This window comes from Salvelinus alpinus, chromosome 24, assembly GCF_045679555.1.
Source record: "Salvelinus alpinus chromosome 24, SLU_Salpinus.1, whole genome shotgun sequence".
Lineage (NCBI taxonomy): Eukaryota > Metazoa > Chordata > Actinopteri > Salmoniformes > Salmonidae > Salvelinus > Salvelinus alpinus.
The window spans coordinates 41,357,892-41,384,765 of NC_092109.1; the positions used below are offsets into that span (position 1 = coordinate 41,357,892).

General features: G+C 47.1%; 1 protein-coding gene across 1 annotated transcript; it reads left to right on the forward strand.

Moving 5' to 3' along the window:
• Window positions 1–13,879: 13,879 nt before the first annotated feature.
• Window positions 13,880–14,703, forward strand: LOC139551906 (CD209 antigen-like protein C). Its single transcript, XM_071363244.1, has 2 exons — window positions 13,880–14,160; window positions 14,336–14,703. Exons 1-2 carry the CDS (start codon window positions 13,914–13,916, stop codon window positions 14,701–14,703), a joined length of 615 nt encoding a protein of 204 aa, XP_071219345.1. The 5' UTR covers window positions 13,880–13,913.
• Window positions 14,704–26,874: the final 12,171 nt, after the last annotated feature.

Sequence of the window (26,874 nt, forward strand, 5' to 3'; positions counted from 1 at the left end):
ACTCTGGCAGGTCCGGGCTGAGGGACTCTGGCAGGTCCGGGCTGAGGGACTCTGGCAGGTCCGGGCTGAGGGACTCTGGCAGGTCCGGGCTGAGGGACTCTGGCAGGTCCGGGCTGAGGGACTCTGGCAGGTCCTGGCTGAGGGACTCTGGCAGGTCCTGGCTGAGGGACTCTGGCAGGTCCTGGCTGAGGGACTCTGGCAGGTCCTGGCTGGACGGCTCTGGCAGGTCCTGGCTGGACGGCTCAGGCTGGTCCTGGCTGGACGGCTCTGGCTGATCCGGTCTGGCGGAAGGCTCTGGCTGATCCGGTCTGGCGGAAGGCTCTGGCTGATCCGGTCTGGCGGAAGGCTCTGGCTGATCCGGTCTGGCGGAAGGCTCTGGCTGATCCGGTCTGGCGGAAGGCTCTGGCTGATCCGGTCTGGCGGAAGGCTCTGGCTGATCCGGTCTGGCGGAAGGCTCTGGCAGACGGGCGGCTTTGCAGGCTCATGGCAGACGGGCAGTTCAGGCGCCGTTGGGCAGACGGGCAGTTCAGGCGCCGCTGGGCAGACGGGCAGTTCAGGCGCCGCTGGGCAGACGGGCAGTTCAGGCGCCGCTGGGCAGACGGGCAGTTCAGGCGCCGCTGAGCAGACGGGCTCAGACGGCGCTGGGCAGACAGATGGCTCCGACGGCGCTGGGCAGACAGACAGTGCAGAAGGCGCTGGGCAGACAGGCAGTGCAGAAGGCGTTGGGCAGACGGCCGACTCTGCCCTGCTGAGGCGCACAGTAGGCCTTGTGCGTGGTATAGGCACTGGCTGCGCTGGAGAGGAGGAAAGCTCTGACAGCGCTGGACAGGTGGGAGCAGCTGGAGAGAGAACCCGGAGAGACAGCCTGGTGCGGGGGGGCTGCCACCGGTGGACTGGTACTTGGAGGTGGCACCGGGTATACCGGACCGTGAAGGAGGACACGTGCTCTTGAGCACCGAGCCTGCCCAACCTTACCAGGTTGAATGGTGCCCGTAGCCCTGCCAGTGCGGCGAGGTGGAATAGCCCGCACTGGGCTATGCTGGCGAACCGGGGACACCATTCGTAAGGCTGGTGCCATGTATGCCGGCCCGAGGAGACGTACTGGAGACCAGATACGTTGGGCCGGCTTCATGACATCTGGCTCGATGCCCAACCTAGCCCTCCCAGTGCGGCAAGGTGGAATAGCCCGCACTGGGCTAAGCACGCGTACTGGGGACACCGTGCGCTTTACCGCATAACACGGTGTCTGACCAGTACGACGCTCTCTCACTCCACGGTAAGCAGGGGGAGTTGGCTCAGGTATCCTACCCGGCTTTGCCACACTCCTCGTGTGCCCCCCCCCAATAAATTTTTGGGTCTGACTCTCGGGCTCCCAACCGCGTCGCCGCGCTGCCTCCTCATACCAGCGCTCCTGGGCTGTGGCTGCCTCCTTCTCCTCCCGAGAGCGGCGATTCTCTCCCACCTTAGCCCAGGGTCCTTCTCCGTTGAATACTTGCTCCCAAGACCATAAATCCTGCTTCGTGCGCTGTCGTTGCTGTCCATTAACCCGCTGCTTGATCTGGGTTTGGTGGGTGATTCTGTAACGCGCTTCCTCCTTCTCCTCATCAGAAGAGGAGTAGCATGGATTTGACCAACGTGCAGCGGGTTTTGAATACATCATGAAACTTTATTTACAAGACAAAACTAAACACACGAAGAACACTTGAATATTTTACAAAAACAACAAAACAAAGAAGACAGACCTGAACGAGAGTACTTACATAAAACACGAAGAACGCACGGACAGGGAAAACAGACTACACAAAAACCGAACAAACGCTACAGTCCCGTGTGGTACACCGACAAGGACACAGGAGACAATCACCCACAAACAAACAGTGAGAACAACCTACCTTAATATGACTCTCAATTAGAGGAAAACGCAAAACACCTGCCTCTAATTAAGAGCCATACCAGGCAACCCAACACCAACATAGAAACAGCAAACATAGACTGCCCACCCAAAACTCACGCCCTGACCATCACACACATACAAAACAACAGAAAACAGGTCAGGAACGTGACACAATCGATTATTTGGATATAGACTTTCCACCATTACGAAGAATCACATTTGGCATATCCTCCAAATAAGTATCACACAATTACATTATTGATAAATCAAATAGCTAATACATTAACTGTTTAAAAACAAAAGTTAATCATTAAAATTAAATAACATACGTGTTTGTTGAACTCCAAATTAACTGTTACAAACAAGCAAAAAGTTCAACTTAAATATTAAGTAACGTCTATGACAAATATTCTTTATAAAATGTAATTGTAACTATGGAAACAGTGACAGTGTAAATATAGCTCAGTTGTTAGCATAGCCGCAGGAAGTAGAGGTACAGGGCCGTTCACACTACCCTCTGTAGTGCCTTGTGGTCGGAGGCCGAGCAGTTACCACACCAGGCAGTGATGCAACCAGTCAGGATGCTCTCGATGGTTAAACTGTAGAACCTTTTGAGGATCTGAGGAACTTCAGTCCCCTGAGGGTGAATTTGTCTTGATCATGTTGACGGAGAGGTTGTTGTCCTGGCACCACACGGCCAGGTCTCTGACCTCTTCCATATAGGCTGTCTCGTTGTTGTCGGTGGTCAGGCCTACCACTGTTGTGTCATCGGCAAATTTAATGAGGGTGTTGGAATCGTGCCTGGCCGTGCAGTCATGAGTGAACAGGAAGTACAGGAGGGGGCTGAGCACGCACCCCTTAGGGGCCTCTGTGTTGAGGTTCAGCGTGGCGGATGTGTTGTTACCTACCCTTACCACTTGGGGGTGGCACGTCAGGAAGTCCAGGATCCAGTTGCAGCGGGAGGTGTTTAGTCCCAGGGTCCTTAGCTTATTGATGAGATTTGAGAGCACTATGGTCTTGAATGCTGAGCTGTAGTCAATGAATAGCATTCTCACTTCAGTGTTCGTTTTTTCCAGGTGCGACAGTGCAGTGTCGAGTACAATAGAGACTGCATCATCTGTGGATCTGTTGGGGCGGTATGCACATTGGAGTGGGTGTAGGGTTTCTGGGATGATGGTGTTGATGTGAGCCATGACAAGCCTTTCAAAGCACTTCATGGCTACAGACGTGAGTGCTACGGGTCGGTAGTCATTTACGCAGGTTACCTTAGTGTTCTTGGGCACAGGCACTATGGTGGTCTGCTTAAAACATGTTGGCATTACAGACTCGGACAGGGAGAGGTTGAAAATGTCAGCGAAGACACATACTAGTTGGTCAGCGCATGCTCGCAGTACACGTCCTGGTAATCCGTCTGGCCCTGCGGCCTTGTGAATGTTGATCTATCTAAAAGTCTTACTCAGATCGGCTGCGGAGAGCGTGATCACACAGTCTTCCGGTACAGCTGGTGCTCTCATGCATGTTTCAGTGTTATTTGCTCCGAAGTGAGTATAGAAGTAGTTTAGCTCGTCTGGTAGGCTCGTGTCACTGGGCAGCTCTCGGCTGTGCTTCCCTTTGTAGTCTGTAATGGTTTGCAAGCCCTGCCACATCTGACGAGCGTCAGAGCCGGTTTAGTACAACTCGATCTTAGTTCTGTATTGACACTTTGCCTGTTTGATGGTTTGTCGGAGGGGAAAGCGGGATTTCTTATTAGCTTCCGGGTTAGCGTCCCGCTCCTTGAAAGCGTCAGCTCTAGCCTTTAGCTCAGTGCGGATGTTTTCTGTAATCCATGGCTTCTGGTTGGGGTATGTGCGTACGGTCCCTGTGGGGATGACGTCATCAATGTACTTATTGATGAAGCCAGTGACTAATGTGGTGTACTCCTCAATGCCATCGGAAGAATCCCGGAACATATTCCAGTCTGTGCTAGCAAAACAGTCCTGTAGTTTAGCATCTGCTTCATCTGACCACTTATTTATTGATCTAGTCACTGGTGCTTCCTGCTTTAATTTTTGCTTGTAATCAGGAATCAGAAGGATGGAATTATGGTCATTTTTGCAAAATGGAGGGCGAGGGAGGGCTTTGTATGCGTCTCTGTGTGTGGAGTATAGGTGGTCCAGAGGTATTTTCCATCTGGTTGCACATTTAACATGCTGATATAAATTTTGTAAAACTGATTTAAGATTCCCTGTATTAAACTCCCCAGTTCTCTCTCCTAGGAGCGCCGCCTCCGGGTGAGCGTTTTCTTGTTTGTCTGTATGTGTGCGTCTGCTCTGCCATAGATCCCATTTCATGAACCTTTCGACGAACAGTTCTTGTGCCGACCTTGTTTCCAAAGGCAGCTTGGAACTCAGTAGGGAGTGTTGCAACAGGAAAGACAATCTTTACCAATTAGCGGCTGAGCCGTTGTTGCTCCTAGACGTTTCCACTTCACAATAACAATTTGACAAACTGACATGTTGGAAAGGTGACATCATTTGAAGGTGCCACGTTGAAAGTCACTAATCACTTCAGTAAGGCCATTCTACTACCAACGTTAATTATAATCCACACGATAATTCACATTTCCTGATTCTGTATGATTATTTCCTGATGTAAGAAACTGGTCAAATTAAGATTCTACATCTGTATGACAGAGAGTGGGAGAGAGAGAGAGAGAGAGAGAGAGAGAGAGAGAGAGAGAGAGAGAGAGAGAGAGAGAGAGAGAGAGAGAGAGAGAGAGAGAGAGAGAGAGAGAGAGAGAGAGAGAGAGAGAGAGAGAGAGAGAGAGAGAGAGAGAGAGAGAGAGAGAGAGAGAGAGAGAGAGAGAGAGAGAGAGAGAGAGAGAGAGAGAGAGAGAGAGAGAGAGAGAGAGAGAGAGAGAGAGAGAGAGAGAGAGAGAGAGAGAGAGAGAGAGAGAGAGAGAGAGAGAGAGAGAGAGAGAGAGAGAGAGAGAGAGAGAGAGAGAGAGAGAGAGAGAGAGAGAGAGAGAGAGAGAGAGAGAGAGAGAGAGAGAGAGAGAGAGAGAGAGAGAGAGAGAGAGAGAGAGAGAGAGAGAGAGAGAGAGAGAGAGAGAGAGAGAGAGAGAGAGAGAGAGAGAGGTGTTTTGGTATTTGCATGTGTGCTGAAGGTGTTTCTTCACATTTAGTTTTCTTTGACCAGTAATTTTTTCTCTATGGAAATAAGACCGAACAACGAATAGATATGCCATTCATGCCTCCATCAATACAATACATGTATAACATCCACCTGCCCTAGAGGTGACAGAACCACTCAGAGAGAGAGAGAGAGACAGAGGGAGAGCTGACAACAACATAATACAACAGCAAAGACAACATCTACAACAACATTAAACATCAGGTATAATGATTTATCTAATATCTGCACGTATGCCTGTTGAAAGAATAAAGTACAACACATTTAGTGATTTAGTATTTTTATTTAGTAAAGACTTATTGTTCATGTTTGTAAATACATTATTCTGAACAATAGAAAATACTAGCCAGGATGTGCATACTGTGCATGATACAATTTATGTCATTTAAAATGTGAAATGCTCCTTCAAACAGTGACTATAGACAGCCTATTTACATATTAATATTGGAGCACTTTATGTTTGTCTTTTCAGTCATTACTTTTCAACACTTAATGCATCTGTAGTATTCTAGTTAACATCTGTAGCATGTCACCATGTTGTTGTAGTAGTACTAGTTAACATCTGTAGCATGTCACCATGTTGTTGGTAGAAGTTCTAGTTAACATCTGTAGCATGTCACCATGTTGTTGATAGTAGTTCTAGTTAACATCTGTAGCATGTCACCATGTTGTTGATAGTAGTTCTAGTTAACATCTGTAGCATGTCACCATGTTGGTAGTAGTTCTAGTTAACATCTGTAGCATGTCACCATGTTGGTAATAGTTCTAGTTAACATTTGTTTTCCCTCCAATCTCCAGGGATGGACCAACCACTGTTCCTCCTCCTTGTTTTCTCAGGTAAGTGATTTCTGTATGTGTGTGTTCATGTGCATTTGTTAGTGTATTTTATTTGTACTCTCATAATGTTGGTTTGTTCTCCACAGGGCTGTCCGTCCTCCCCTCATAATGTTGGTTTGTTCTCCACAGGGCTGTCCATCCTCCCCTCATATTGTTGGTTTGTTCTCCACAGGGCTGTCCATCCTCCTCTCATAAAGTTGGTTTGTTCTCCACAGGGCTGTCCATCCTCCCCTCATAGTGTTGGTTTGTTCTCCACAGGGCTGTCCATCCTCCTCTCATAATGTTGGTTTGTTCTCCACAGGGCTGTCCATCCTCCCCTCATAATGTTGGTTTGTTCTCCACAGGGCTGTCCGTCCTCCCCTCATAATGTTGGTTTGTTCTCCACAGGGCTGTCCATCCTCCTCTCATAATGTCGGTTTGTTCTCCACAGGGCTGTCCATCCTCCCCTCATAATGTTGGTTTGTTCTCCACAGGGCTGTCCATCCTCCCCTCATAATGTTGGTTTGATCTCCACAGGGCTGTCCATCCTCCCCTCATAATGTTGGTTTGTTCTCCACAGGGCTGTCCATCCTCCCCTCATAATGTTGGTTTGTTCTCCACAGGGCTGTCCATCCTCCTCTCATAATGTTGGTTTGTTCTCCACAGGGCTGTCCATCCTCCCCTCATAATGTTGGTTTGTTCTCCACAGGGCTGTCCATCCTCCCCTCATATTGTTGGTTTGTTCTCCACAGGGCTGTCCATCCTCCTCTCATAAAGTTGGTTTGTTCTCCACAGGGCTGTCCATCCTCCCCTCATATTGTTGGTTTGTTCTCCACAGGGCTGTCCATCCTCCTCTCATAAAGTTGGTTTGTTCTCCACAGGGCTGTCCATCCTCCCCTCATAGTGTTGTTTTGTTCTCCACAGGGCTGTCCATCCTCCTCTCATAATGTTGGTTTGTTCTCCACAGGGCTGTCCATCCTCCTCTCATAATGTTGGTTTGTTCTCCACAGGGCTGTCCATCCTCCCCTCATAATGTTGGTTTGTTCTCCACAGGGCTGTCCGTCCTCCCCTCATAATGTTGGTTTGTTCTCCACAGGGCTGTCCATCCTCCCCTCATAATGTTGGTTTGTTCTCCACAGGGCTGTCCATCCTCCCCTCATAATGTTGGTTTGATCTCCACAGGGCTGTCCATCCTCCCCTCATAATGTTGGTTTGTTCTCCACAGGGCTGTCCATCCCACCTCATAATGTTGGTTTGTTCTCCACAGGGCTGTCCATCCTCCTCTCATATTGTTGGTTTGTTCTCCACAGGGCTGTCCATCCTCTCCTCATAATGTTGGTTTGTTCTCCACAGGGCTGTCCATCCTCCCCTCATAGTGTTGGTTTGTTCTCCACAGGGCTGTCCATCCTCCTCTCATAATGTTGGTTTATTCTCCACAGGGCTGTCCATCCTCCTCTCATAATGTTGGTTTGTTCTCCACAGGGCTGTCCATCCTCCTCTCATAAAGTTGGTTTGTTCTCCACAGGGCTGTCCATCCTCCCCTCATCATGTTGGTTTGTTCTCCACAGGGCTGTCCATCCTCCCATCATAATGGTGGTTTGTTCTCCACAGGGCTGTCCATCCTCCCCTCATAATGTTGGTTTGTTCTCCACAGGGCTGTCCATCCTCCCCTCATAATGTTGGTTTGTTCTCCACAGGGCTGTCCATCCTCCCCTCATAATGTTGGTTTGTTCTCCACAGGGCTGTCCATCCTCCCCTCATAATGTTGGTTTGTTCTCCACAGGGCTGTCCATCCTCCTCTCATAATGTTGGTTTGTTCTCCACAGGGCTGTCCATCCTCCCCTCATAGTGGTGGTTTGTTCTCCACAGGGCTGTCCATCCTCCCCTCATAATGTTGGTTTGTTCTCCACAAGGCTGTCCATCCTCCCCTCATAATGTTGGTTTGTTCTCCACAGGGCTGTCCATCCTCCCCTCATCATGTTGGTTTGTTCTCCACAGGGCTGTCCATCCTCCCCTCATAGTGGTGGTTTGTTCTCCACAGGGCTGTCCATCCTCCCCTCATAATGTTGGTTTGTTCTCCACAGGGCTGTCCATCCTCCCCTCATAATGTTGGTTTGTTCTCCACAGGGCTGTCCATCCTCCCCTCATAATGTTGGTTTGTTCTCCACAGGGCTGTCCATCCTCCCCTCATAATGTTGGTTTGTTCTCCACAGGGCTGTCCATCCTCCCCTCATAATGTTGGTTTGTTCTCCACAGGGCTGTCCATCCTCCCCTCATAATGTTGGTTTGTTCTCCACAGGGCTGTCCATCCTCCCCTCATAATGTTGGTTTGTTCTCCACAGGGCTGTCCCCACAGGGCTGTCCATCCTCCTCTCCTAATGTTGGTTTGTTCTCCACAGGGCTGTCCATCCTTCCCTCATAATGTTGGTTTGTTCTCCACAGGGCTGTCCATCCTCCCCTCATAATGTTGGTTTGTTCTCCACAGGGCTGTCCATCCTCCCCTCATAATGTTGGTTTGTTCTCCACAGGGCTGTCCATCCTCCCCTCATAATGTTGGTTTGTTCTCCACAGGGCTGTCCATCCTCCCCTCATCATGTTGGTTTGTTCTCCACAAGGCTGTCCATCCTCCCCTCATAATGTTGGTTTGTTCTCCACAGGGCTGTCCATCCTCTCCTCATAATGTTGGTTTGTTCTCCACAGGGCTGTCCATCCTCCCCTCAAAATGTTGGTTTGTTCTCCACAGGGCTGTCCATCCTCCCCTCAAAATGTTGGTTTGTTCTCCACAGGGCTGTCCATCCTCCCCTCATAGTGGTGGTTTGTTCTCCACAGGGCTGTCCATCCTCCCCTCATAATGTTGGTTTGTTCTCCACAGGGCTGTCCATCCTCCCCTCATAATGTTGGTTTGTTCACCACAGGGCTGTCCATCCTCTCCTCATAATGTTGGTTTGTTCTCCACAGGGCTGTCCATCCTTCCCTCATAATGTTGGTTTGTTCTCCACAGGGCTGTCCATCCTCCCCTCATAATGTTGGTTTGTTCTCCACAGGGCTGTCCATCCTCCCCTCATAATGTTGGTTTGTTCTCCACAGGGCTGTCCATCCTCTCCTCATAATGTTGGTTTGTTCTCCACAGGGCTGTCCATCCTTCCCTCATAATGTTGGTTTGTTCTCCACAGGGCTGTCCATCCTCCCCTCATAATGTTGGTTTGTTCTCCACAGGGCTGTCCATCCTTCCCTCATAATGTTGGTTTGTTCTCCACAGGGCTGTCCATCCTCCCTCATAATGTTGGTTTGTTCTCCAAAGGGCTGTCCATCCTCCCCTCATAATGTTGGTTTGTTCTCCACAGGGCTGTCCATCCTCCCCTCATAGTGGTGGTTTGTTCTCCACAGGGCTGTCCATCCTCCTCTCATAATGTTGGTTTGTTCTCCACAGGGCTGTCCATCCTCCTCTCATAATGTTGGTTTGTTCTCCACAGGGCTGTCCATCCTCCCCTAATAATGTTGGTTTGTTCTCCACAGGGCTGTCCATCCTCCCCTCAAAATGTTGGTTTGTTCTCCACAGGGCTGTCCATCCTCCCCTCATAATGTTGGTTTGTTCTCCACAGGGCTGTCCATCCTCCCCTCATAATGTTGGTTTGTTCTCCACAGGGCTGTCCATCCTCCCCTCATAATGTTGGTTTGTTCTCCACAGGGCTGTCCATCCTCCTCTCATAATGTTGGTTTGTTCTCCACAGGGCTGTCCATCCTCCCCTCATAATGTTGGTTTGTTCTCCACAGGGCTGTCCATCCACCCCTCAAAATGTTGGTTTGTTCTCCACAGGGCTGTCCGTCCTCCCCTCATAATGTTGGTTTGTTCTCCACAGGGCTGTCCATCCTCCTCTCATAATGTTGGTTTGTTCTCCACAGGGCTGTCCATCCTCCTCTCATAATGTTGGTTTGTTCTCCACAGGGCTGTCCATCCTCCTCTCATAATGTTGGTTTGTTCTCCACAGGGCTGTCCATCCTCCTCTCATAATGTTGGTTTGTTCTCCACAGGGCTGTCCATCCACCCCTCAAAATGTTGGTTTGTTCTCCACAGGGCTGTCCATCCTCCCCTCATAATGTTGGTTTGTTCTCCACAGGGCTGTCCATCCTCCTCTCATAATGTTGGTTTGTTCTCCACAGGGCTGTCCATCCTCCCCTCATAGTGGTGGTTTGTTCTCCACAGGGCTGTCCATCCTCCTCTCATAATGTTGGTTTGTTCTCCACAGGGCTGTCCATCCTCCCCTCATAATGTTGGTTTGTTCTCCACAGGGCTGTCCATCCTCCTCTCATAATGTTGGTTTGTTCTCCACAGGGCTGTCCATCCTCCTCTCATAATGTTGGTTTGTTCTCCACAGGGCTGTCCATCCTCCTCTTATAATGTAGGTTTGTTCTCCACAGGGCTGTCCATCCTCCTCTCATAATGTTGGTTTGTTCTCCACAGGGCTGTCCATCCTCCTCTCATAATGTTGGTTTGTTCTCCACAGGGCTGTCCATCCTCCTCTCATAATGTTGGTTTGTTCTCCACAGGGCTGTCCATCCTCCCCTCATAATGTTGGTTTGTTCTCCACAGGGCTGTCCATCCTCCTCTCATAATGTTGGTTTGTTCTCCACAGGGCTGTCCATCCACCCCTCAAAATGTTGGTTTGTTCTCCACAGGGCTGTCCATCCTCCCCTCATAATGTTGGTTTGTTCTCCACAGGGCTGTCCATCCTCCCCTCATAATGTTGGTTTGTTCTCCACAGGGCTGTCCATCCTCCCCTAATAATGTTGCTTTGTTCTCCACAGGGCTGTCCGTCCTCCCCTCATGATGTTGGTTTGTTCTCCACAGGGCTGTCCATCCTCCCCTCATAATGTTGGTTTGTTCTCCACAGGGCTGTCCATCCTCCTCTCATAATGTTGGTTTGTTCTCCACAGGGCTGCCCATCCTCCCCTCATAATGTTGGTTTGTTCTCCACAGGGCTGTCCATCCTCCTCTCATAATGTTGGTTTGTTCTCCACAGGGCTGTCCATCCTCTCCTCATAATGTTGGTTTGTTCTCCACAGGGCTGCCCATCCTCCCCTAATAATGTTGGTTTGTTCTCCACAGGGCTGTCCATCCTCCACTCATAATGTTGGTGTGTTCTCCACAGGGCTGTCCATCCTCTCCTCATAATGTTGGTTTGTTCTCCACAGGGCTGTCCATCCTCCCCTCATAATGTTGGTGTGTACTCCACAGGGCTGTCCATCCTCCCCTCATAATGTTGGTGTGTACTCCACAGGGCTGTCCATCCTCCACTCATAATGTTGGTGTGTACTCCACAGGGCTGTCCATCCTCCCCTCATAATGTTGGTTTGTTCTCCACAGGGCTGTCCATCCTCCTCTCATAACGTTGGTTTGTTCTCCACAGGGCTGTCCATCCCTCCCTCATAATGTTGGTTTGTTCTCCACAGGGCTGTCCATCCTCCTCTTGTAATGTTGGTTTGTTCTCCACAGGGCTGTCCATCCTCTCCTCATAATGTTGGTTTGTTCTCCACAGGGCTGTCTGTCCTCCCCTCATTATGTTGGTTTGTTCTCCACAGGGCTGTCTGTCCTCCCCTCATAATGTTGGTTTGTTCTCCACAGGGCTGTCCATCCTTCTCTCATAATGTTGGTTTGTTCTCCACAGGGCTCTCCATCCTCCTCTCATAATGTTGGATTGTTCTCCACAGGGCTGTCCATCCTCCTCTCATAATGTTGATTTGTTCTCCATAGGGCTGTCCATCCTCCCCTCATAATGTTGATTTGTTCTCCACAGGGCTGTCCATCCTCCACTCATAATGTTGGTTTGTTCTCCACAGGGCTGTCCATCCTCCCTCATAATGTTGGTTTGTTCTCCACAGGGCTGTCCATCCTCCCCTCATAATGTTGGTTTGTTCTCCACAGGGCTGTCCATCCTCCCCTCATAATGTTGGTTTGTTTCTCCACAGGGCTGTCCATCCTCCCCTCATAATGTTGGTTTGTTCTCCACAGGGCTGTCCATCCTTCTCTCATAATGTTGGTTTGTTCTCCACAGGGCTGCCCATCCTCCTCTCATAATGTTGGTTTGTTCTCCACAGGGCTGTCCATCCTCCTCTCATAATGTTGGTTTGTTCTCCACAGGGCTGTCCATCCTCCCCTCATAATGTTGGTTTGTTTCTCCACAGGGCTGTCCATCCTCCCCTCATAATGTTGGTTTGTTCTCCACAGGGCTGTCCATCCTTCTCTCATAATGTTGGTTTGTTCTCCACAGGGCTGCCCATCCTCCTCTCATAATGTTGGTTTGTTCTCCACAGGGCTGTCCATCCTTCCCTCATAATGTTGGTTTGTTCTCCACAGGGCTGTCCATCCTTCCCTCATAATGTTGGTTTGTTCTCCACAGGGCTGTCCATCCTCCATCATAATGTTGGTTTGTTCTCCACAGGGCTGTCCATCCTCCCCTCACAATGTTGGTTTGTTCTCCACAGGGCTGTCCATCCTCCCCTCATAATGTTGGTTTGTTCTCCACAGGGCTGTCCATCCTCTCCTCATAATGTTGGTTTGTTCTCCACAGGGCTGTCCATCCTCCCTCATAATGTTGGTTTGTTCTCCACAGGGCTGTCCATCCTCCCTCATAATGTTGGTTTGTTCTCCACAGGGCTGTCCATCCTCCCTCACAATGTTGGTTTGTTCTCCACAGGGCTGTCCATCCTCCCCTCATAATGTTGGTTTGTTCTCCACAGGGCTGTCCATCCTCCCTCATAATGTTGGTTTGTTCTCCACAGGGCTGTCCATCCTCTCCTCATAATGTTGGTTTGTTCTCCACAGGGCTGTCCATCCTCCCCTCATAATGTTGGTTTGTTCTCCACAGGGCTGTCCATCCTCCCCTCATAATGTTGGTTTGTTCTCCACAGGGCTGTCCATCCTCCCCTCATAATGTTGGTTTGTTCTCCACAGGGCTGTCCGTCCTCCCCTCATAATGTTGGTTTGTTCTCCACAGGGCTGTCCATCCTCCCCTCATAATGTTGGTTTGTTCTCCACAGGGCTGTCCATCCTCCCCTCATAATGTTGGTTTGTTCTCCACAGGGCTGTCCATCCTCTCCTCATAATGTTGGTTTGTTCTCCACAGGGCTGTCCATCCTCCCCTCATAATGTTGGTTTGTTCTCCACAGGGCTGTACATCCTCCCCTCATAATGTTGGTTTGTTCTCCACAGGGCTGTCCATCCTCCCCTCATAATGTTGGTTTGTTCTCCACAGGGCTGTCCATCCTCCCCTCATAATGTTGGTTTGTTCTCCACAGGGCTGTCCATCCTCCAATCATAATGTTGGTTTGTTCTCCACAGGGCTGTCCATCCTCCCCTCATCATGTTGGTTTGTTCTCCACAGGGCTGTCCATCCTCCCCTCATGCCTCCCTCATCAGTTCCACTTTGTGAACTTGAAAAAGAACTGGACTGAAGCTCAGAGTTTCTGCAGACAGAACTACACTGACCTGGCCACCATAAATGACATGGCAGATTTGATGAAGCTCAACAACAGAGTAGCAGATAGATGGAGAGGATCAGCCTGGATAGGGCTGTATAACAACGTCTGGAGGTGGTCTCTGGGAGACAGAGAGTTAGAGGGGAACGGGTTTTGGGATCTCAAGCATCCAAATAATGATCCCCCCAAAAAAAGGTTATGTGTGTATATGTTGCTAAATGCGACTTGGCAAAATTACGACTGTGAATTTTTTTTTTGTTTTGTCTGCTATGATGGTGAGTTCCCCTGTCCATTTCCTCATCAATCAACGATGTTGTCATATACCAAATAATTGTATTCAGATAAGAGATTCATATTTTATTTATTAAAAAAATATATATATTTACAAACATTCATCTGTATTTTGTATTTTGTTATATCTTTTTTTTCTTCTCAAATAGACAAAAATGCGACCAATAAGTACATTCTCATCAAGGATTTTAAGTCTTGGGGTGATGCTCACAGCTATTGTCAGCGACACCACACAGACCTGGCCAGTGTGAGGAACACAACAGAGATGGACGCCATCAAGAGTATCTTACCTGACGTCACTGATATCTACAGAGTGTGGATTGGCCTGAAGAAATCTCTTGGAGTCTGGAGGTGGTCCGACCAGAGTGGATTCTCTTTTTGGGACTTATTCAAGGCAAACATGGCAGATGGGAGTTATCAGGACGGAGAGTTCTGTGGTGTAGTTACTTTCCCTTCTGGAATGTTGAATTTTCAGGGTTGCACCACCAACTCTAATTTCATCTGCTATGACGGTGAGCCTCTGACCAACACTTTAAATCCTCAATATAGACTTACGTTTAACATTTGGTAACGTTGTGATGAGAAGGACTGAACATTAATGTACAACGGTGTAGGTCTTAGAATCAAAGTGAACTTAATATATTAACAATCATCATGAGTCTCTGTATCCCCCTCTTCTTCCTCCAGATGAACTGGTCCTGGTCTCAGAGAACAAGACGTGGTCTGAAGCCCTGTGGCACTGCAGAGATCTGGACATGGAGCTGGTGTCTGCCCACAACCAGAGCATCCAGCACTGGGTCCAACAGAGAGCCAAGAAGGCCTCCACTCCCTTCGTCTGGCTGGGCCTGAGGTACACCTGCACCCTGGACTTCTGGTTCTGGGTCAATGGAGAAGAGTCCTGCTACCACAACTGGGCCGACGGGGAGGGCTACAACACCATCAAGGAGCAGTGTGGGAACACGGGGGCCATACAGAGAGACGGGGGTCAGTGGGTCGGCAAGTCTGAGACAGAGAGATTCAACTTCATCTGCAGCAAAAGTACTGGTGAGATGTGATTTCTTTCTTTTAATGTGATAAACCTCTCTCTCTACTTACCCCTCTCTACACCTCTACCTCTCTCTCTACACCTCTACCCCTCTCTACACCTCTACACCTCTACCCCTCTCTACACCTCTACCCCTCTCTACACCTCTACACCTCTACCCCTCTCTACACCTCTACCCCTCTCTACACCTCTACCTACCCCTCTCTACACCTCTACCCCTCTCTAGACCTCTCTCTCTTTTTACACCTCTACCCTTCTCTACAACTCTACCCCTCTCTACACCTCTACCCCTCTCTACACCTCTACCCCTCTCTACACCTCTACCCCTGTCTACACCTCTACCCCTCTCTACACCTCTACCCCTCTCTACACCTCTACCCCTCTCTCTCTACCTACCCCTCTCTACCCCTCTCTACCCCTCTCCCCCTCTCTACACCTCTACCCCTCTCTATACCTCTACCCCTCTCTACACCTCTACCCCTCTCTACACCTCTACCCCTCTCTCTCTACCTACCCCTCTCTACACCTCTACCCCTCTCTCTCTACCTACCCCTCTATACACCTCTACCCCTCTCTACCCCTCTCTACCCCTCTCTACACCTCTACCCCTCTCTATACCTCTACCCCTCTCTATACCTCTACCCCTCTCTACACCTCTACCCCTCTCTACACCTTTACCCCTCTCTACACCTCTACCCCTCTCTACCCCTCTCTACCCCTCTACCCCTCTCTACCCCTCTCTATACCTCTACCCCTCTCTACACCTCTACCCCTCTCTATACCTCTACCCCTCTCTACACCTCTACCCCTCTCTACACCTCTACCCCTCTCTATACCTCTACCCCTCTCTACACCTCTACCCCTCTCTACACCTCTACCCCCCTCTACACCTCTACCCCTCTCTACACCTCTACCCCTCTCTACACCTCTACCCCTCTCTACACCTCTACCCCTCTCTACACCTCTACCCCTCTCTACACCTCTACACCTCTACCCCTCTCTACACCTCTACCCCTCTCTACACCTCTACCAATCTCTACACCTCTACCCCTCTCTACACCTCTACCCATCTCTACACCTCTACCCCTCTCTACACCTCTACCCCTCTCTACACCTCTACCCCTCTCTACACCTCTACCCCTCTCTACATCTCTACACCTCTCTCTCTACATCTCTACACCTCTCTCTCTATATCTCTACACCTCTCTTTCTACACCTCTACCCCTCTCTACACCTCTACCCCTCTCTACACCTCTACCCCTCTCTACACCTCTACCCCTCTCTACACCTCTACCCCTCTCTACACCTCTACCCCTCTCTACACCTCTACCCCTCTCTACCTACCCCTCTCTTTCTACCTACCCCTCTCTACACCTCTACCCCTCTCTACACCTCTACCCCTCTCTCTCTACCTACCCCTCTCTACACCTCTACCCCTCTCTACACCTCTACACCTCTACCCCTCCCTACACCTCTACCCCTCTCTACACCTCTACCTACCCCTCTCTACACCTCTACCCCTCTCTAGACCTCTCTCTCTTTTTACACCTCTACCCTTCTCTACACCTCTACCCCTCTCTACACCTCTACCCCTCTCTACACCTCTACCCCTCTCTACACCTCTACCCCTCTCTACACCTCTACCCCTCTCTACACCTCTACCCCTCTCTCTCTACCTACCCTTCTCTACCCCTCTCTACCCCTCTCCCCCTCTCTACACCTCTACCCCTCTCTATACCTCTACCCCTCTCTACACCTCTACCCCTCTCTACACCTCTACCCCTCTCTCTCTACCTACCCCTCTCTACACCTCTACCCCTCTCTCTCTACCTACCCCTCTCTACACCTCTACCCCTCTCTACCCCTCTCTACCCCTCTCTACACCTCTACCCCTCTCTATACCTCTACCCCTCTCTTTACCTCTACCCCTCTCTACACCTCTACCCCTCTCTACACCTCTACCCCTCTCTACACCTCTACCCCTCTCTACCCCTCTCTACCCCTCTCTATACCTCTACCCCTCTCTACACCTCTACCCCTCTCTACACCTCTACCCCTCTCTACACCTCTACCCCTCTCTACACCTCTACCCCTCTCTACACCTCTACCCCTCTCTACACCTCTACCAATCTCTACACCTCTACCCCTCTCTACACCTCTACCCATCTCTACACCTCTACCCCTCTCTACACCTCTACCCATCTCTACACCTCTACCCCTCTCTACGCCTCTACCCCTCTCAACACCTCTACCCCTCTCTACACCTCTACCCCTCTCTACACCTCTACCCCTCTCTACACCTCTACCCCTCTCTACACCTCTACCCCTCTCTACCTACCTACCCCTCTCTACACCTCTACCCCTCTCTACACCTCTACCCCTCTCTCTCTACCTACCCCTCTCTACACCTCTACCCCTCTCTACACCTCTACCCCTCTCTACCCCTCTCTATATCTCTACACCTCTACCCCTCTCTACATCTCTACACCTCTACCCCTCTCTACACCTCTCTCTCTACATCTCTACACCTCTCTCTCTACATCTCTACACCTCTCTCTCTACACCTCTACCCCTCTCTACACCTCTACCCCTCTCTACACCTCTACCCCTCTCTACCTACCCCTCTCTTTCTACATACCCCTCTCTACACCTCTACCCCTCTCTACACCTCTACCCCTCTCTCTCTACCTACCCCTCTCTACACCTCTACCCCTCTCTACACCTCTACCCCTCTCTACACCTCTACCTCTCTCTACACCTCTACCCCTCTCTCTCTATCTACCCCTCTCTTTCTACCTACCCCTCTCTACACCTCTACCCCTCTCTCTCTACCTACCCCTCTCTCTCTACACCTCTACCCCTCTCTACACCTCTACCCCTCTCTACACCTCTACCCCTCTCTACACCTCTACCCCTCTCTCTCTACCTACCCCTCTCTACACCTCTACCCCTCTCTACACCTCTACCCCTCTCTTTCTACCTACCCCTCTCTACACCTCTACCCCTCTCTCTCTACACCTCTACCCCTCTCTACACCTCTACCCCTCTCTCTCTACACCTCTACCCCTCTCTCTCTCCCTTCACCTCTCTGAAGGTGAGGTTGTGAGTCAGGGTTCAGTGGGTTGGCAAGCCTGAGGCTAAGAGATTCAACTTACTCTGCAGCAACAGTGATGGTGAGATTTGATCTCTTTGATTGCTGTCTTGTTGAGTTATTATTAAACGAAATTACATTTTACTTTGTCATTTTTCTAGCTCATACTCTGTCTCCTATCATATCTATTTCCTGATTCTCTCTCTCTGTGTCTCTGATATGGTCATAGATTTGACAGGGGGTCAGGAAGTGCAGCTCTGTTTCCACCTAATTTTGTGGGCAGTAGCTTGTCTTCTCTTGAGACCAAAGTCTGTCTATGGCGGGCTCTCTCAATAGCAAGGCTATTCTCACTGAGTCTGTACATAATCAAAGCTTTCCTTAATTCTTAGGTCAGTCACAGTGGTCAGGTATTCTGCCACGGGTCACAGTGGTCAGGTATTCTGCCACGGTGTACTCTCTGTTTAGGGCCAAATATCATTCTAGTTTGCTCTGTTAGTTGGTCAATTCTTTCCAATGTGTCAAGTAATTTTCTTTTAGTTTTCTCATGATTTGGTTGGGTCTAATTGTGTCCTGGGGCTCCTTGGGGTCTTTTTGTGCTTGTGAACGGAACCAGCTTGCTTAGGAAACTCTTGTCTAGGTTAATTTCACTGTAAGTGATGGCTTTGTTTTGCGTTGTACACTGAGGGTGTTATTGCATAATTCTACATACAGTCTCGATTTGGTGGTTGGCCCATTTTGTGAATTCTTGGTTGGTGAGTGGACCCCAGACCTCACAAGCATAAGGACAATGGGTTTTATAACTGATTCTAGTATTTGTAGCCAGATTGGGATGTCAAATTGTATGTTCCTTTTGATGACGTTGTCACGTTCCTGACCTTATTTCCTTTGTTTTGTCTTTGTTTAGTTGGTCAGGACGTGAGCTGGGTGGGCATTCTATGTTATGTGTTTCTATGTTGGGTTCATTGTTAATTAGCCTGATATGGTTCTCAATCAGGGGCAGGTGTTTTAGGTTTCCTCTGATTGAGAACAATATTAAGGTAGGCTGTTTTCACTGTTTGTTTGTGGGTGATTGTTGTTGTGTCTGTGTTTGTTCGCCACACGGTACCGTTTCGTTTCGTTACGTTTCGTTTCGTTCCTGCGTTCATGTTTTATGTTCACAAGTTCAGGTCTGTTCACGTCGTTTATTGTTTTGTAGTTTGTTTAAGAGTTTTTTCCGTCTTCGTTATTATTAATAAACAAATATGTATTCAACCCACGCTGCGTTTTGGTCCGATCCATGCTCCTCTTCAGACGAGGAGGAAAATGACCGTCACAGACGTAGAAGGCCATTCTTGCCTCTCATATCATCCACAGCTTTGTGGATGTTACCTGTGGCGCAGATGTTTAGGCCGAGGTATGTATCGTTTTTTGTGTGCTCTAGGGCAACGGTGTCTAGATGGAATTTGTATTGGTGGTCCTGACAACTGGACCTTTTTTGGAACACTATTATTTTTGTCTTACTGAGATTTACTGTCAGGTCATAGGTCTGTCAGGGCCCAGGTCTGTCAGGGCCCAGGTCTGTCAGGTCACAGGTCTGTCAGGACCCAGGTCTGTCAGGACCCAGGTCTGTCAGGGCCCAGGTCTGTCAGGGCCCAGGTCTGTCAGGGCCCAGGTCTGTCAGGGCCCAGGTCTGTCAGGTCACAGGTCTGTCAGGTCACAGGTCTGTCAGGTCACAGGTCTGTCAGGAGGTCACAGGTCTGTCAGGTCATAGGTCTAACAGGAGGTCACAGGTATGTCAGGTCACAGGTCTGTCAGGTCACAGGTCTGTCAGGACCCAGGTCTGTCAGGTCACAGGTCTGTCAGGACCCAGGTCTGTCAGGTCCCAGGTCTGTCAGGTCCCAGGTCTGTCAGGTCCCAGGTCTGTCAGGTCCCAGGTCTGTCAGGTCCCAGGTCTGTCAGGTCACAGGTCTGTCAGGTCACAGCTCTGTCAGGTCACAGCTCTGTCAGGTCACAGCTCTGTCAGGTCACAGGTCTGTCAGGTCACAGGTCTGTCAGGACCCAGGTCTGTCAGGACCCAGGTCTGTCAGGACCCAGGTCTGTCAGGACCCAGGTCTGTCAGGACCCAGGTTTGTCAGGACCCAGGTTTGTCAGGACCCAGGTTTGTCAGGACCCAGGTTTGTCAGGACCCAGGTCTGTCAGGGCCCAGGTCTGTCAGGTCACAGGTCTGTCAGGTCACAGGTCTGGCAGAATCTGTGCAGAAGATCTACAGTACCAGTCAGAATTTTGGACATACCTACTCATTCAAGGATTTTTCTTTATTTTTACTACTTTCTACATTGTAGAAAAATAGTGAAGACATCACAACTATGAAATAACACATATGGATTCATGTAGTAATGAAAAAAAGTGTTAAACTAATCAAAATATATTATATATTTGCCTTAATAATAGCTTTGCACACTCTTGTGCTGAGCACTTGTTGGCTGCTTTTCCTTCACTCTGCAGTCAAATTTTATCCCAAACCATCTCAATTTGGTTGAGGTTGGGTGATTGAGGAGGCCAGGTCATCTGATGCAGCACTCCATCACTCTCCTTCTTGGTCAAATAGCCCGTACACAGCCTGGAAGTGTGTTGGGCCATTGTCCTGTTGAAAAACAAATGATAGTCCCACTAAGCGCAACCAGGTGCAATGGCATATCACTGTAGAATGCAGCCTCACCATGCTGGTTAAGTGTGCCTTGAATTGTAAATAAATCACAGACAGTGTCACCAGCACAGCACCCCCACACCATCACACCTCCTCCTCCATGCTTCACGGTGGGAAGCGAAGATCATCCATTCACCTACTCTGAGTCTCACAAAGACACGGCAGTTAGAACCAAAAATCTCAAATTTGGTCTCATCAGACCAATGGACAAATTTCCACCGGTCTAAAATCCATTGCTCGTTTTTCTTGGCCCAAGCAAGTATTTTCTTCTTATTGGTGTCCTTTAGTAGTGGTTTCGTTGCAGAAATTCAACCATGAAGGCTTGATTCACACAGTCTCCTCTGAACAGTTGATGTTGAGATGTGTCTGTTACTTGAACTCTGTGAAGCATTTCTTTGGGCTGTAATTTCTGAGGCTGGTAACTCTAATGAACTTATCCTCTGCAGCAGAGGTAACTCTGGGTCTTCCTTTCCTGTGGCGGTCCTCATGAGAGCCAGTTTCATTATTGTGCTTGATGGTTTTTTGCAACTGCCGTGAAGAAACGTTCAAAGTTCTTGACATTTTCAGGATTGACTGACCTTCATGTCTTAAAGTAATGATGGACTGTCATTTCTCTTTGCTTTTTTGAGCTGTTCTTGCCATAATATGGACTTGGTATTTTGCCAAATTGGGCTATATTCTGTTTACCACCCCTACCTTGTCACAACACAACTGATTGGCTCATTAAGAATGAAAGAAATTCCACAAAATAACTTTTAACAAGACACACCTGTTACTTGAAATGCATTCCAGGTGACTACCTCATGAAGTTGGTTGAGGGAATGCCAATAGTTTGCAAAGCTGTCATCAAGGCAAAGGGTGGCTACTTTAAAGAATATAAAATATAAAATATTTTTTGATTTGTTGAACACTTTTTTGTGATTTCATGTGTTATTTCATAGTTTTGATTAAAGGTTTAATTTAATCAATTTTAGAAAAAGGCTGTAACGTACCAAAATGTTTAAAAGTCAAGGGGTCTGAATACTATCCAAATGCACTGTAGGTAGCACACAGGAAGACATTTTTCTCTGTTGAGATCATTTCCTTTTGAATTGCTTCCCAAATGTAAAATGGTCCTCTTTTGATTCATTTAAATAGGGCTAGTGTCTAGTTTCCTGAATATCCGCCTGACTGACGTGCCCAAAGTAAACTGCCTGTTACTCAGGCCCAGAAGCCAGGAAATGCATGTAATTGGTAGCATTGGATAGAAAACACTTTGATGTTTCTAAAACTGTTACAATAATGTCTGAGACTATAACAGAATTGAAATGGCAGGGAAAAATCTGAAGAAAAACCAAACAGATTTTTTTTTTTTGAGGTCCCAGGCTCTTATTTATCGAACAAAACGACCATTGATGTTGTAGCTGGGACTGTTGGGATTGCAAACAGAGGAATATTTTCAAAAGTAAGTGAATTATTTAATCGCTGTTTGTGATTTTGTGACGCCTGTGCTGGTTGAAAAATATTTAAATGTGGGGTGCTGTCCTCAGACAATCGCATGGTATGCTTTTGCTGTAAAGACTATTGTAGTAGTTAGATTAACAAGAAGTTAAGCTTTTAAATAATTTAAAATACTTGTATGTTCACAAATGTTTAATATTACGATTATTTATTTGAATTGCCCTCAAATTTCAATGGATGTTGTCGACTGGTGTCGCTAGCGGGACGGATAGCCTTAGAGTGAGATAGGTCTGCTCTATACCAAATTAGCATACACCCTGAGTCTCTTCCCTGTTTCACACCTGGTAGTTTGGAGGATGGGACTACCAGCTCTCTAACCTAGATTGCAACCATCTCCTTTCTACCATCTTTCTGTCTTTCTCTCTCTCTCTCTCGTCAAATATATTTCCTGAAACTCTCTCGCTCTCTCTCATTCTTTTTCTCTATATCAATCTCTCTCTTTCGCTCTCTCTTGAAATGTATTTCCTGATGTTCTTTCTCATGTGAAATGTTTTTCATGATATTCTCTTACATTATTATTTCCTTTGATCTCTAATCCAGATTACTAGAACCAGACCCTGTTCTCTGAACCAGTTGAACCCTACAGTCCAACACATTGTCCAGACCCTGCTCTGTAGACCAGATGAACCCTACAGCCAAGAATGTTCCAGACATTCTCACATTTACATGATTTAAGGTGATGGATAATCATTGTTTTAAGTATATATATATATTTTTTTTTTACAGTGAGCTGCAAAAGTTTTGGGACAGTGACAAATATCATACCCCCAAGACAGTCTAACCTCTCACCATTACAATAACAGGGTAGGTTAGCATTTTATATCATACCCCAAAAACATGCTAATCTTTCACCCTTATAATAACAGGGAGGGGTTAGCATTTTATATCATACCCCCAAGACATGCTAACCTTTCACCATTACAATAACAACAGAGGTTAGCATTTTATATCATACCCCCAAGACATGCTAACCATTCACCATTACAGTAACAACGGAGGTTAGCATTTTTGTCGGTATGATATTTATGCCTCCAATTGGTACAGTCAGTTGATATAGTCTTTGCGTGCTGTGAAAATGGGACCAAAGACTTAATATTTTATTACTTTAATAGACATACAAGTGAATTTGTCCCAATAGTTTTGGTCCCCTAAAATGGGGGGACTATGTAAATGGTTAACCCGATACGGATGAAAATACTGACAGTCTGCACTTTAACCTCATAAATAATGGCTCTGTACTCCAAAGTGCTGTAGTACAGAGCCAGAAGAACACACATAGTCTCACTGTCCCGATACTGTTGGAGCTCACTGGAAATACAACATAGAGCTACATAGAGCTCACTGGAAATACAACATAGAGATACATAGAGCTGACTGGGGAAAAAAACATAGAGCTACATAGAGCTCACCGGATATAAAACATAGAGCTACTTAGAGCTCACTGGGGAAAAAAAACATAGCGCTACATAGAGCTCACTGGAAATAAAACATAGAGTTACATAGAGCTCACTCGATTATTGTGACATGTGTTCAATATTTGTATATTTTAACATGTTATTTGATTATTATTATATTGTGCTGTTGTTTTATTACTGGTTGATGTCATTTCATTTTAAAGGTTAACTCTTAGTTGTTCTCAAATCAAGTTTTAAATGTTTTAATTAGCTTTTCTACTTGGTTGTCAAGTCTTCATTCAGATATTTTATATAACATAAAATTACGGATACAAGATTTTGGGGGATTTATATAAATACTTGTATTTGACTATTATGATACCATACTATTATTGTTTTCACATTGACTTAGTGTATTACTCATGAATTATGTTTTATTTTAAAGGTTGAACTTTTAGTTGTTCTTGTTTTGGTATTTGGTATTTTATTAGGATCCTTATTATCACTTATTGCAAAGTAGTAGCTACTCTTTCTTCATGACATAACATGACATAATACAGAACATTAATAGACAAGAACAGCTCAAGGACAGAACTATATCAATTTAAAAAGGCACACGTAGCCTACATATCAATACATCCACACAAACTATCTAGGTCCAATAGAGGAGAGGCGTTGTGCCACGAGGTGTTGCTTTATCTGTTTTTTGAAACCAGGTTTGCTGTTTATTTGAGCAATATGAGATGGAAGGGAGTTCCATGCAATAACGGCTCTATATAATATTGTACGCTTTCTTGAATTTATTTTAGATTTGGGGACTGTGAAAAGACCCCTGGTGGCATGTCTGGTGGGGTAGGTGTGTGTGTCAGAGCTGTGTGTAAGTTCACTATGCAAATCATTTGGATTTTTTTTTACTAATGTTTCTTAATCTATGCATAGTCGATTTACCCCAACCAACATGTACAAAATACCCTGACTAACCTGTACCTCCACACACAGGTACATACAGGTACCCCTTTATATAGCCTCGTTATTGTTATTTTTATTGGGTTACTTTTTACTCTTATTTTACTATTTTTGTTTTAGTTTATTTAGTAAATGTTTTCTTAACTCTATCTTGAACTGATATTTGATATTAAATAAGGAGATGGACACAGGATTTTATAATGACATGTTTTATGTTATACTCTTGTAATGTAATATTATCATATCACACTGTTGTTTTCATATTTACTTGCTATACTTGTTGATGTAAATGAATGTTAAACGTTAACTTTAAGTTGTTCTCAATATTCAGTTTTATTTATTTTCGATTAATATAGTAAGTAAATATGGAAACAATAACAGTATGGTATGATAACAACACATTACAAGAGTATAATGTAAGTTTATAAGTATAATAAATGTATATAAGTATATACGTGTACTTTAAGTATAATATGTTGATGTTAATGAAGGTTAAAGGTGAACTTTTAGTAGTCCTGAACATTCAGTTGTTTTATTTATTTTCTATTTTAACTTGCTGTTACTGTTTCCAGAGTCTATTTCACTCATTCATTATTTTATCTAGACCGTTAATTGTATTCCATTACAAAAATATTTTAAGGTCTTTTGAGTTGTTCTAAGTTGTTTTAAATATATTGTACTAACAAGTCATTTTTCTATGATACTAGTGTAACATTTAAATGATAGAATCTGTTCTGGTGTTGGTGGTGGAGTCTTCATTTAAAGGGGCAATCTGTGACACGGGCATCCGTTTTAGAATTTTTAATCAACGTATGTTCATTCTTGAAGTATATGACTTATAAATCTCTCATGAGCTTAATTCAGCTGTCATTTCCCATCAGAACCCAACATACACTGCTCAAAAAAATAAAGGGAACACTTAAACAACACAATGTAACTCCAAGTCAATCACACTTCTGTGAAATCAAACTGTCCACTTAGCAAGCAACACTGATTGACAATAAATGTCACATGCTGTTGTGCAAATGGAATAGACAAAAGGTGGAAATTATAGGCAATTAGCAAGACACCCCCAAAAAAGGAATGATTCTGCAGGTGGTGACCACAGACCACTTCTCAGTTCCTATGCTTCCTGGCTGATGTTTTGGTCACTTTTGAATGCTGGCGGTGCTCTCACTCTAGTGGTAGCATGAGACGGAGTCTACAACCCACACAAGTGGCTCAGGTAGTGCAGTTCATCCAGGATGGCACATCAATGCGAGCTGTGGCAAAAAGGTTTGCTGTGTCTGTCAGCGTAGTGTCCAGAGCATGGAGGCGCTACCAGGAGACAGGCCAGTACATCAGGAGATGTGGAGGAGGCCGTAGGAGGGCAACAACCCAGCAGCAGGACCGCTACCTCCGCCTTTGTGCAAGGAGGTGCACTGCCAGAGCCCTGCAAAATGACCTCCAGCAGGCCACAAATGTGCATGTGTCAGCATATGGTCTCACAAGGGGTCTGAGGATCTCATCTCGGTACCTAATGGCAGTCAGGCTACCTCTGGAGAGCACATGGAGGGCTGTGCGGCCCCACAAAGAAATGCCACCCCACACCATGACTGACCCACCGCCAAACCGGTCATGCTGGAGGATGTTGCAGGCAGCAGAACGTTCTCCACGGCGTCTCCAGACTCTGTCACGTCTGTCACATGTGCTCATGTGTTCAGTGTGAACCTGCTTTCATCTGTGAAGAGCACAGGGCGCCAGTGGCGAATTTGCCAATCTTGGTGTTCTCTGGCAAATGCCAAACGTCCTGCACGGTGTTGGGCTGTAAGCACAACCCCCACCTGTGGACGTCGGGCCCTCATACCACCCTCATGGAGTCTGTTTCTGACCGTTTGAGCAGACACATGCACATTTGTGGCCTGCTGGAGGTCATTTTGCAGGGCTCTGGCAGTGCACCTCGTTGCACAAAGGCGGAGGTAGCGGTCCTGCTGCTGGGTTGTTGCCCTCCTACGGCCTCCTCCACGTCTCCTGATGTACTGGCCTGTCTCCTGGTAGCGCCTCCATGCTCTGGACACTACGCTGACAGACACAGCAAACCTTTTTGCCACAGCTCGCATTGATGTGCCATCCTGGATGAACTGCACTACCTGAGCCACTTGTGTGGGTTGTAGACTCCGTCTCATGCTACCACTAGAGTGAGAGCACCGCCAGCATTCAAAAGTGACCAAAACATCAGCCAGGAAGCATAGGAACTGAGAAGTGGTCTGTGGTCACCACCTGCAGAATCACTCCTTTTTTGGGGGTGTCTTGCTAATTGCCTATAATTTCCACCTTTTGTCTATTCCATTTGCACAACAGCATGTGACATTTATTGTCAATCAGTGTTGCTTGCTAAGTGGACAGTTTGATTTCACAGAAGTGTGATTGACTTGGAGTTACATTGTGTTGTTTAAGTGTTCCCTTTATTTTTTTGAGCAGTGTATAAACTTGTTTTATTCCATTGTTTGTAAACAACGTAATTGTAAACAAACACTGTTTAGCCTCAAAAACATAGTTCAAACT

Coding starts and splice junctions, on each gene's coding strand:
- LOC139551906 (XM_071363244.1), top strand. CDS start 13,914: ATGGACGCCATCAAGAGTATCTTACCTGACGTCACTGATATCTACAGA. Junction 14,161..14,335: donor TAATTTCATCTGCTATGACG/GTGAGCCTCTGA, acceptor TTCTTCCTCCAG/ATGAACTGGTCCTGGTCTCA.